The 12,217-nt window shown below is 41.5% G+C and overlaps 1 protein-coding gene across 2 annotated transcripts; it reads right to left on the reverse strand.

Annotated features, from left to right (window-relative positions):
- Positions 1-81: 81 nt before the first annotated feature.
- cunh16orf89 (chromosome unknown C16orf89 homolog) lies at positions 82-9,257 on the reverse strand. 2 transcript variants are annotated; one of them, XM_020604908.1, is made up of 8 exons: positions 8,974-9,257; positions 5,898-6,050; positions 4,762-4,912; positions 4,434-4,554; positions 3,645-3,807; positions 2,685-2,789; positions 2,117-2,206; positions 82-348 (listed from the first exon to the last, which is right to left on the reverse strand). In XM_020604908.1, the coding sequence occupies exons 1-8, from the start codon at positions 9,149-9,151 to the stop codon at positions 245-247; spliced, it is 1,065 nt and encodes a 354-aa protein (XP_020460564.1). In that variant the 5' UTR covers positions 9,152-9,257; the 3' UTR covers positions 82-244. The 2 variants fall into 2 exon arrangements, with proteins under 2 accessions (XP_020460564.1, XP_020460565.1); XM_020604909.1 differs by having other exon boundaries at positions 4,434-4,551; positions 8,974-9,254.
- Positions 9,258-12,217: the final 2,960 nt, after the last annotated feature.

Below are 12,217 nucleotides of genomic sequence, written 5' to 3' on the forward strand. Positions count from 1 at the left end.
CTTAACCTCTAGAGTCCTGAGCTTTGGAAACCCAAGCTGTGCGGTCCTCATATGAGGACGCAGGGACTCTAGAGGTTAATATTCATATTCAGTAGATAAAACAAAGCATAATTTAAGGTAAATAAAGATTGTTATTATGTTGGGATTCAGTCTGCCACTGTGAAGAACATCTCTACCTGATGTTCCTTCTGTGACCGCCCCACCACTGTGTGGCAGCAGGGCGACCTGGGGTGGAGGGGGGACTTCATGAGAGTGGCCTCTTTGTTATGTCCTGTTCTGTCAGGTAGTAATTCAAGTACCCTCCCAGAGCACCGACTGCCACTGCTGTCATGTGACTGGAACAACCATCTGTGACAAGAAATAAAAAGGAACAGAAGGGAATTAAAGGGGGAAGGAAGGAGAGCTAACAAATGGACTCCCAGCCTTTGTAGTTTTCTAGAAAAGAGGAACTAGAATCCAAGGCTGGATCACTGGCGGATGCCAGTTACGGGCAGTGGACTTGGACAGTAAAAAATATGCAATACTTCAGAACAATATGATTTTGCACGCCAAATAGGGTATCAACTGCAAACTGCGGCATCTGGTTGGATGAGCGGACAAGGACAACTGACCACGAATCCTATAAAAACTGAGGCAAAAAGAGGAACGGGAATCTTTTCACAGCTGTGGCCGAAGGCTCTGTCCAGTCGACCATCTGACTTCCAGGAGACCGAGGACTGCAGAGAGGCAGTCCGGGGAGAGGGCACCCCTGTGGGGGTGAGAAGCATGCCATCGTGGGAGAGAGAGCCCCTTCTCTGGGTGCTCGGACACAGGCATCGGCCTGTCAGAGCAGGAGCAATGCATGCCGATGTGGGATGATGAAACTGTGGCAGAGCCTCACAGTTCAGCGGGGAAACTGAATTCCTGCTTCAGAGATGATTAATGAAGAAATCATGAATTTAACAAAAAGCCAAAACCCACCTGGCCTGGTGGGGAAAGGATGTCTTGAAAAGAAGACAGTTTTAGACATTTTCATGTCTTTATGAAGATTTGGACCAAAAGGAGACAGTTTTAGACATTTTGATGTCTTTTATGCTTTCCTGAGTCATACAAGATTTGACCAAGAAAATCATTGTTCATCTGAATTTGTCCTATTTCTCTCTCCGAGAGTTCTGAGGATTGAACTGGATGGGTTCTGATATTTTTGTTTATAAATTCTTTTCCCTTGTGAAAGCTTGAATCATGGCAAAAAGGAAAAAGAGACACAAGCATTGCCAAATCGGCCACTGCCCGCCTAGAGCCAGCTGAGGATTGGTGATGTGAGACCTTTGACTTTTTATTCAGATCAAGAGCTTAGCTCAACCATAATGATTTTAATCAGTATAATCATTCTAAATTTATGATTAGACTTGGTAGTTGATGATTTATTTAGATTGGAAGCCAATTATTGATGATTTTAAGGTTTATATTTTATTGCTTGTTGAAAAAAAATCCTTAATAACATCTCTAACTAACTAAATACTGTGCAAAACAAATATGGTCTTAAGTGTCCAGTGACACAGCTTTTATTGGTTATTTCAGACTAAATTTAACACTTCCTCAAAGAGCCAGAGGGTACTGGCTTATAAAAATTTCTCAGTACAGTAACATCTGAGGGTTTAAGGAGGTAGCTGCCACAATAAACTGCAGGTTGTTGTTATTTAGGAGGTTTGGGGTCTTATCCTGAATTAATAACATGAAAGAGGGAGGTCTGCAGGGAACTCTGTTCGCAAGTTCATGGTAGTCAATTACTGAGTGAATATCTCCATCATACAACCTCAAGCAGTGTTTGCAGCTTTAATATGTTTCAAATATGCCACCGGCATGAGTGAGAGGTTAAGCTTTATTCCTATGTCCAGGGGTTAGCATATCGTGGCCTTCAAACACCTTCAAGTAAAAAATACCAGGAGCACAATAGCAATATCATAAAACAAAATCCAAAATAATAATGGTTATAATAAAGTGAAAACCAGTTTCAGGGATTTTTCATGTTTTCAGATCGTCACTGTGAGTTTCATGTGTGAAATCAGTGAGGTGCCCCTTTTAGAGTTACAGCTGACCTACCAAATGGGGCTGAAAAATATGCAAACATGCATACCTGGAAGTATCTTCTCCCTCCTCTTCACCCTCCTGTGAGGCTGCAGCTGTTCCAGCAACTCATCTCCAATGATCTGAGAGATGATGCTCTCTGAGAGAAGAACAGACACACCATCCAACTCATGCATGGAGCATCTCAGATAATATTCTTAATCTGGCTCAGGTTATTGACACCTGCAGAGTGAAATATAAGCCTACAGTATGTTTTCACTAATTGCTGAAATCCAGATTTTGGCTCTCATATAATAAAAAGACTATGGATTCCTGATATTTTTCAGTTTTGGATCTTATGAATGTACAACTTTGATCTACAGTATATGGATGGATCACACTGAAAACCCAGGGTGCATCAGTGTAAACAGCCTGAGAATGAAGACTCAGTAAAAGCCGTGTGACATGAGGTGATGTGTTAACAGGTCACTACGTGATTCATTTGATAAGGCAGTATGGATTAGCAGGAGATGTAGAATTAGCCCACAGAACAATTCAGACTCAGAACCATCCATAACAGACATTATAGAGATTTAAGTGATTAGTTATGATTATCTTAATTTTGTTCAAACACTCACTGTCTCTCCCAAAGCAGCCGAGTTCTTCATCCTGCATCCTGAGGATGTCCTGCAGCCAGTCAGCTTTGTAGAAGTCAGAGAAACCTGCCAATCCACAAATCAGGACTGCCGACAGAGAGCACAGGATCGCAATTCAGTCATTCCAGTGTAAAACACAATTTTTACCTCGAGATTAAACCTCACCTAAACAAGTAAAGCGTCCTACCCATAGGTGAGATATATGCATTTATTATCAGTATCCCTTGATTAACAATTTTCTAAAAATAGGCCTTAGCATCTCACAAAAAAAACTGAGCAGTAAGTAATGTGAATTAAGAACATTAACTGAAAATGTCAATTTTTGTTTAATACAAACAGATTTTTCAATCTTTTGCATAATTTGTTACAGAAGGTGACACTAACCACTACAAGAAATTCCATATCTGGTTCATTCATTCATTCATTCATTTTCTACCGCTTAGTCCCTGAACGGGGTCACGGGGGGGCCGGAGCCAATCTCGGCCGGCAATCGGGCGAAGGTGGGGTACACCCTGGACAGGTCGCCAATCCATCGCAGACATCTGGTTAATGACAATTTTAACACAAAACTAACAAAAATACAGTTTTTCTTTTCATTGCAGTTGTTAGTTGAAACATTTGTTGTTTATTATTCATGTTTTAACTGGACTGCAACATATTTTTGGACGACACGGTGGAACAGTGGTTGGCACTGTTGCCTCACAGCTAGGAGGTTCTGGGTTTGAGCCTGGGCCGACCTGGTGCCTTTCTGTGCGGAGTTTGCATGTTTTCTCTGTGCCTGTGTGGGTTCTCTCTAAGTGTCAGGCCTGTCCAGGGTTTATCCCACCTCTCACATTTTTGACATTATCCAAAGGGTTTTATGAACTTAGAGAGTTTGGAAACCAGTCTAAATACACAGTGTTCAGTTCATTTTCAGCTTTTTCCACAAGTGGAGATACCCACTGTTTTCAATGAAGATGTCCACTGTCTGTTCAGTTAAGCCGTCCTTGATGATGTCCTGATTGGTCTTCATCATGTTGGAACAGAAGATCTTCTGGTAGTTTTGTTCAGTCATGTTGGCTCTGGATGCTCGTGTGTCGCCTTTCAGCAGGTTGGTGCAGCCTTTCTGAGAAGGGAACACAGACCAGTCAAATTCGGACCAGGATACGCTTATAAAGCCAGTGAAGTCGAGGTAGTTAATAAAGCAATGACTCTACTGATCTTCATCATCATCTTTTTTTTCCCATCATCTTCTTGTTATTTTGATTGGTAGTGTATGTCCTAACCTTTTTCATGTTTTATCATCTGTAAGGACTGGACAGGATTTCAGTGACCAGGTTCTATAAAAATTTCCTGTGGATATTCACACTACCCAAATAAATGGATTCCAGCTTTTTCTGTTACCTCCTGAGTTTTTTTTCACTATCACTTGTGGAAAAATATTTACATACAGGAAATAATGAGAGCTAATAAGCAGCTTACCTTTAAAAGTATTGAAAAGCTGTTGTTTTAAGCTTATTTTTTCCAATCATAATTTATAAAATAATCTTTTTATTCTGTATTTTTCTTACTGTTAACAAATCCCATGTACACAGCCAGACTAACACAGGGTTATTCTGGGTTTTTTAATAGTTGGTGGGCGACAATAGAGTTCTGTGGCATAAAGGAGTAAGATCAGGCTTTATTAAGCACACAATAGTTTGTTAGTTGGGTTTAATGTGGTTTTGATTTGTGTTTTGTTGAACATCTCACCATTTTTCCGATCATGAAGTAGAGCAGCTGGTGGGACAGAGAATAGTGTGGGCAACCAAAGCGAGTCATGGTGTCCTGACAGGGCTTGGTGACGATGCAGGGCGTGCCATTAATTTTCCTGCTCAAATAGACACACATAACTCAGACAGATGAGTTCTCTCATCCTTAAGTCAAAAATGTCAGGATGTTACATTACTGCAGTATTTAGTTAAGAGGTGTAACCCATGGCAAAAAAAAAAACTCTGGACACTATCTACAGCCAGTTCTGCTTTGCTTCTGTAAAGGACAATTGAGGCGTGTTGCTGTCTGTTCTGTTGTGTGTCCATACCAGGTTCCCAGAAGCAGGGTGAAACATTTGTCACTGAGCTGCTCATCATAACACTCAGTGGTCATGGTGGAGGGGTAGACCAGACTGTGATCTGTGGTGCTCCAATCCTGAGGAATCAACCAGAAACTCCACGAAAGCAGCGGCTCAAACTCTGTACGTGACACACAGGGGTGGAATGGGAGAAACTGTTGGTGGATTGGCCCTTAACAATATTTATTTTTGTAGATAAGGCACTTCTGGAACATAGAGTATCTTCAGGCTGCATACTAGGACAGCTTTCTGAGGAAGAGCAAGTAAACACTGTAGGCTCTGGTTTTATACAGGTGCAGACTCAATACCCATAGTTGTAGTTTATTATTGTCAATCTAGTACCATACTGCACTGCTTGTAATTTGTCCCTTCAGGTTCCTGGCTGCTCACAGTTTTAATTAAAATCCATGCGTATTCTGCTACAGGACATATATTCAATTCAAATGAATTTTATTTGTATAGTGCCAAATCACAATAAAAATCATCTCAGGGCACTTTACCTAGTAAGGTCTAGTCCTTACTATTATTATTATTATAGAGAAAAACCCAACAAATGGCCATTGAGCAAGCACTTGGCGACAGTAGGGAAGAAAAACTCCCTTAAATCGAAGAAACATCCAACAGACCACAGCTCTTGGCCTTCTGTCTTGATCAGTTGGGGTGAGTGGATAGAGGAGAGAAAAAAGAAAAGAAAAGCAACAAGACACAACATCAAACAATCAAACACTGGGCAGGTTGATGTGGCTGGTGACTGCTCATCAGAAACATAGAGCTCCAGAATCAGGGATACCTGCAGAAAGGTACAGGGAGAGAGAGAGGACACACTACGACAGAGAGGAGACACAAAGTTAGTGACACGTAATGGTGACATGTAGATGTATGGAGAGAAAGGAGAAGAACTCAGAGCATCATGGGAGGACTTCCAGCAGTCTAGGCTTAGAGCAGCATAATTAAGGGAAGGCTCATTACAGTGTCCTTGGCCAAATACATGCAAGCTCCCACTCCTGGTAGTTAACAGCATAAAGGATCTGTGTATTTTTCCCTCTGAAGGTGGCATCATCATACAGGATTTCTGGGAAATGAAGCCCTTATGCAACTGATCTCACCTCTGTAGTATTTGGGGTCATTCTGCTGCAGGGCGGCAATAGCCTTGTTGAAGCTTTGGTCAAGACGTTTGACCAGAGTGACAGCAGAGGTTCTCTGAGCCCAGCTCACTGGGTCGGTGTGAGGCCACGTCCGAACCGCTTCCTTCAGTTCAGCTAAGACAAACAAAACAACACAGACAAAAACAAAAACAAATCCACAGTTTACTACTACTCGACAATAAACATTTGAGGTCATGGCCACTGGATTTAGGGATGGCAGTTATTTCATGGTCAATATCAGCAGTAAAAGTGCTCATTCTGTTTAGTCTGCTGGATCCCAAACTAGGGGTCAGGAATATACAATGGGTCACCAGATCAATCTGAGGGGTTGTGAGATGATTCAGGGGAGAGGAAAGAAACTGACCACTTATTTTATGGAAAAGGGCTGCAGGACATCCGGACCAAAATCCATTTAGAAGTCGATTGTGAGAACAATGATTTATTTGGTCTTTTATGCAACACTATCTTTATTTAGTTTTCCCTCTCCTGCCCGTCTTCCGGGAACCTGAGGACATAAAGCTGACAAAATTAAGCTGTCAGTAACTGCTGCTAAACATGTTTTGTTTATTTCAGGAGGTGAACAGCGCACTGGAGAGTGAGCTAAAATATTTTACATTTGAATTTTTACTTTACATTTAATCCTAGTTTTCATATTTACTCACTTATTTTTCATACAGTAGTCAAAAGTACATATATTCTCTGACATATAATCTTCCAATTTACTGTGTTTTTACATGATGTGCATTTTAATTGCTTTGCTGTCGTCTCAGAGCACTGGAGAATATAAATTTAATTGTTTTAATTGCTTTATGTTAGGATCGGTGGATCCTCAGGCTAAACTAAAACAAAAGTGGAGTCAAAGGTGGAAGGTAAGGCAAGGCTCAAAAGCAGGACAATTGGTAATTTATTAGTTTTCACAAAGATATGAATGAATAAGATTCTGGGAACTACAGGTTTTTTGGAGACTCCACTGGGTTAGAGAGGAGTTCCCCGGTGTGACCTATAGCTTGTGGTATGGAGGGAGTTTGGAGTTGGCAGGCGGCAGAGCCAGGTGGGCAGGCAGGAGAAGAACTGGTGAGGAGTCAGCCTGAGACCTGGAGTCGTTGGTGCAGGAGCACTGGGAACCTACAGGTGGGGTGGCTGTGGCTCACGAGGTAGGGCAAGTCATCTTCTGACCAGCAAGTCGGTGGTTTGACTCCCGGTCTCCCCGCATGCCTCAGTGTCCCTGAGCAAGACACTGAACCCCAAATTGCTCCTGGTGGCTTGACTAGCACCGTTGTGGTAGCTTTGTCGTCGTGTGTGAGAATGGGTGAATGGTGTATGATCTACTGTAAAGCGCTTTGGCCAGTGTAACACACTATATAAATACAGTCCATTTACCATTTACAGGTTAGTCGAACAGGCCAGCAAGCAGTCTATGTGGCTAAAGCACCGGGGGTAACAGGTGAGTGGTATACTCAGACACAACTTGTCATCCATCTACAACTCTGTTTTGAAATCTCTACCTAAACAGTTCCTGTCAGGTTTGCTCGGTTTCACCTGCCTCTCTCTTCCACACACCTGCCAGCAATTCTCATTATCACCACCTCTGCCAGTTCGTTCTCGTGTCCATACAGACAACTCGTGCATCATTTTGTCCCCAGAAACAGTTTGTTACCTGCCTTATTGTATCCTGCCTTTTTTTTTTTACCCCTGCTTCTACTACGTCTTCTCCTCGTCCTCTCCTGCCTTCTCCCATGTTTTCTGGACTTACACTGCGCACACGGAACTGTTACTTCCAGACCTACACCATTCCTCAGACAACCTCTCACCAGCCAGATCGGTGCTCTCTTCTCCATTTCCTCCTGCTCATCGTCACCTTGTGCCTTTTCCCAGCTCTTCTGTCCCTACCTGCTCAGCATGACCAGCCAGTTAGTGACCTTCTTGCTCCACAGCTTGGCCCATCAACAACCCTGAACTCACCCTACTGCTGTTGGCACCCATCTCCTTCTCCTATATCTTTTCAGTATTAATTGTCTACAGACTAGCCCTCATTACCTTGAATAACACTTAAAATAAATGACCTGCTTGAACTGAAGTTAGCCATCTGAGACCACCTTTTCTGTCACACTACCAGAGGTATGTTATGTTATGCAAACATAACCATTCCACCCAAATTCACACCAGGACAATAGGTGTTGGTCCACATGTAAGAGTTCAAAGACAGGTAAAGACTCTCACTGGATACCAGACCCTAACGACTTTTTAGAAAAGGTTCTCAGAGGTTCTCTCTTCTGCAGCCACAATGTTCTACCTTTGTTTAATATATAGCATTGCCTGAAAATTATCTAAGAAACACTGCAGTGAAAATGTTTTGAGAAGGTTCTCATGTTGGAGCCACAATGCTCTAACAGTGTTTAATAAATAACATTGCTGAATGTTATCCAAGACACATTACATTGACAACATTCTGAGAAGGTTCTCCAAACGTTGTAGCCAGAACATTTGCGTTTTTTTTAATATACAACGTTGCTTCAAGGTTCACAAACAAACATTGCATTCACAACGTTTTAAGAACATTTACTGAATATTTCGGTTAGAATGTTATAAATCGGTTCGAATATAACATTGCAACAACATTTTTTTATCGGTAAAAACATCTTTAGAACATTAATGTAATGTTTTCAATTAACGTTTCATCTGCAACCTTTGTGGGGCTCGTAGAGAATGTTACTAAAAGTTGTAACGTCCCTTCCTAGCTGGGAATTTATAGCTGACTAACTTTAGCTGATGGCTTATTACAAATTGATAACTCAATTAGGCTACTCTTTAATAATCACTTACTAGCATTTATATTTACAGACTTGCCAAGATAATATTTATCTATTATATTAATCTGAAATCCCACTGCTCCCTGTGAATTAGTTAAAAAGTGACCCACGTTCGTTGACCCCTTTCCTGGCAAACAAACCCCTGCAGATATTCTCCATGCAGATTAAAGGATTGGTCGGTTTTCAATCAGTGGACTCGTTGTGCAGCGCGGGAGTTGTTTACCTACCCTGCAGCATGAGGAACCCGACCACCCCGTCCAGGTTGATGTGCTCATGTTGCCGCTCCAGGAAGGATGCTCCCCTGGAGAGGCTGCTCAGGACGTCATCGATCACCTCCGCCCGCGACCCGGACACTGCGGCAAACAGAACCAGTGCCGCGGTTAGCTGGAGCCTCGCTGCCCACATGTTCTCACTTGGACAGATGAAGCCTGAAGGTTGCAGGATGAACCATATGACATTCACAGGAGCAGGGAGGGCGGACGGCCTCTCCTTTAAAGGCGGAGACGGAGGAAGCAGTAGTGACGTCAGATGGGTTGTTATTAAGAAGCCCAACTTTATTAATAATAGTCATTACCGTGATCATCATCACGTCCTACCCAGTACTTTACAGCGACCTATGTACCTTCTCCACTAGGCCTACATTTCAGAGGGAAATATTGTACTGTACTGTTTTCCACTATATTTGCCTGACAGCTGTATATAGTCTTCTAACCTTCTATCCGGCAGCAGGCCTTCACAGGCAGATATCCACCAACTAAAAGTGCCTATAAAAAGTATTCACCCCCTTGGATGTTTTAGCCTTTTATTGATTTGTATAAATTAATGATGGTCAAAATAATTTGGCTTTTTTTACAAAAAAAAAACACAAGAACCCTCTTTCATGTCAAAGTGAAAACAGGATTCTACAAAATAATGTCAATCAAATAAAATATGTAATGGGAAATAAGTGATTGCATAAATATTCATCCTATTCAGTATTTAGTAGATGCACCTTTGGCGGCAATCACAGCACTGAGTCTGTGTGGGCAGGTCTCAATCAGGCTTGCACATCTGGACGCTGCAGTTTTACTCGATTCTTCTTTGCAAAACTACTCAAACTCTGACAGGTTGTGCAGGGATCAAGCATGAACAGCCCTTTTCAAGGGCTTTTTGCTTCGGGTCATTGTCTTGCTGGAAAATGAATCTTCTCCCAGGCCGTAGTTCTCTTGCAGACTGAACAAGATTGTCCTCCAGGATTTTGCCGCATTCATTTTACCCTCTACCTTTACAAGCCCTCCAGGGCCGGGTGCTGAGAAGCATCCCCACAGCATGATGCTGCTGCCACGGTGCTTCATAGTGGGGATGGTGTGTTTGTGGTGATGTGCAGTGTTTGGTGTTCACCAAACAGCGTCTTGTCTGATGGCCAAAAAGCACCATTTTGGTCTCATCAGACCAAAGAACTTTCTTCCACTTGATCATGGAGTCTCCCACATGCCTTTTGGCAAACTCTAGTCGAGATTTAATGAGTTTTCTTCAACAGTGGCTTTCTCTTTGCCACACTTCCATAAAGCTTTGACTGGTGAAGGACCCAGGCAATAGTTGTTGTGTGCACAGTGTAATGGGAAATTTATATCAGCACCCTTTTTAGTGGTTAGTGTTGTGGCTGTTGCTATGTTATTCTATGCAGTTATTTGGGTGCTTGTGTGAATGCTGAACCAGATAACTTGTATCCTGTTCTGTATCTACTGGAGCATCTGTTTCCATTTCTGTTACATTTGTATGTGTGTGTATAAGAAGAGAGGTAGCCCTCCATTCTAGGAACCTCTTTTGACTGGTGAAGGACCCAGGCAATAGTTGTTGTGTGCACAGTGTAATGGGAAATTTATATCAGCACCCTTTTTAGTGGTTAGTGTTGTGGCTGTTGCTATGTTATTCTATGCAGTTATTTGGGTGCTTGTGTGAATGCTGAACCAGATAACTTGTATCCTGTTCTGTATCTACTGGAGCATCTGTTTCCATTTCTGTTACATTTGTATGTGTGTGTATAAGAAGAGAGGTAGCCCTCCATTCTAGGAACCTCTTTCTTCAGAGTGTTACTGTTAGCACTCTGTACGAAGACTGCCCCTTCCCTGCATGGAATAAATATGCAACAACTTTCAGAGTTGGTATCAAGACTTTATTCTACACTCACCAAGCTTTAATACAATAATTTTTGCCACAGCAACAGTCCCTCCCGTCTAAGCTGCTGAAGCTTGTAACTCCTTCAGAGTAGTCTCAGGTGTCTTGGTGGCCTTGCTCGCTAGTCTCCTTCTTGCACGATTACTCAGTTTGTGAGGACAGCCTGATCTAGGCAGATTTAGACATGTGCCATATTCCTTCCATTTCTTGATGATGGATTTAACTGAACTCCAGAGAATGTTCAGTGCCTTGGAAATTTTTGTATCCATCCCCTGACTTTTCAGTAACCTTTTCTCTGAGTTACTTGGAGTGTTCTTTTGTCTTCATGGTGTAATGATAGCCAGGAATACTGATTAACCAGTGACTGGACCCTCTAGACACAGGTTTCTTTATACTACAATCACTTGAGATGCATTCACTGCACTACACTGATCTCCATTTCAGTAATTGTGACGCTACTAGCAGCAATTGACTGGACCTCTGTTGAATTAGGTCATTCATTTTAAAAGGGGCTGATTTATGGAAGTTGGAGTTTGATTGGGAGCTTGCCCACAGCGAGTCCACCAACCTTTTTAAATAGGAAATTTGGGATGATATCCCACATGCCGTCTGAATTGTTTAGAAATCTTTTGACCCAATTAATTTTTATAATATGGTTAAACGAAGAAAAATTTAGAAATAACAAAGAAACACATAACGTTCTTTTAAACCTTGTGTCGTTTATTTTTCCAAATGAAATCAAAAATAAGTCTGTTTAAGCAAGTTGTTTTTTTTTTGTTGTTTTTTTTTGCTTAGTGACATTAATTGAGGAGAAGAGATATGAGGTTCTTGACAGGGCCTTTACTTTGCTGAGTAGGACTCTACTGTATAGAGATAAATCTCTAGTTAACCAAGAATTCAATTTCATTTTGTTGTGGTTAAAAGGCCAAAATTATCATTAATCATTTTCTTATCATGCTTTGTGATCATAATTCCTAAATATTTCACCGTATCTTTTACTGGAATATTATATAACTCTGTTTCTAAATTGCCTTTAAGAATCTCACACTTATTTAAGTTGAGGTTTACACCAGATATTTTAGAGAAGTTTCGCAATAGATAAATCATGAGAGACTTCAGTTTTAATGTCTAGAAATAAAGTAGTGACGTCAGTTAGCTGTAATATTTTTATTAGGACTGGTGCATTTAAAAAAATGCTGAGTTACAAATAAATTAAAAACATCTACCAGTAAAAAGAGGTAAGGAGAGATGGGACAGCCCTGGCGAATTCCTTTCTTAATGTCATATCTGGGTGATGTGCCAAAGGGCAGTTTT

This window comes from Monopterus albus, unplaced genomic scaffold (genome assembly GCF_001952655.1).
Source record: "Monopterus albus unplaced genomic scaffold, M_albus_1.0 scaffold68.1, whole genome shotgun sequence".
Classification (NCBI taxonomy): Eukaryota; Metazoa; Chordata; class Actinopteri; order Synbranchiformes; family Synbranchidae; genus Monopterus; species Monopterus albus.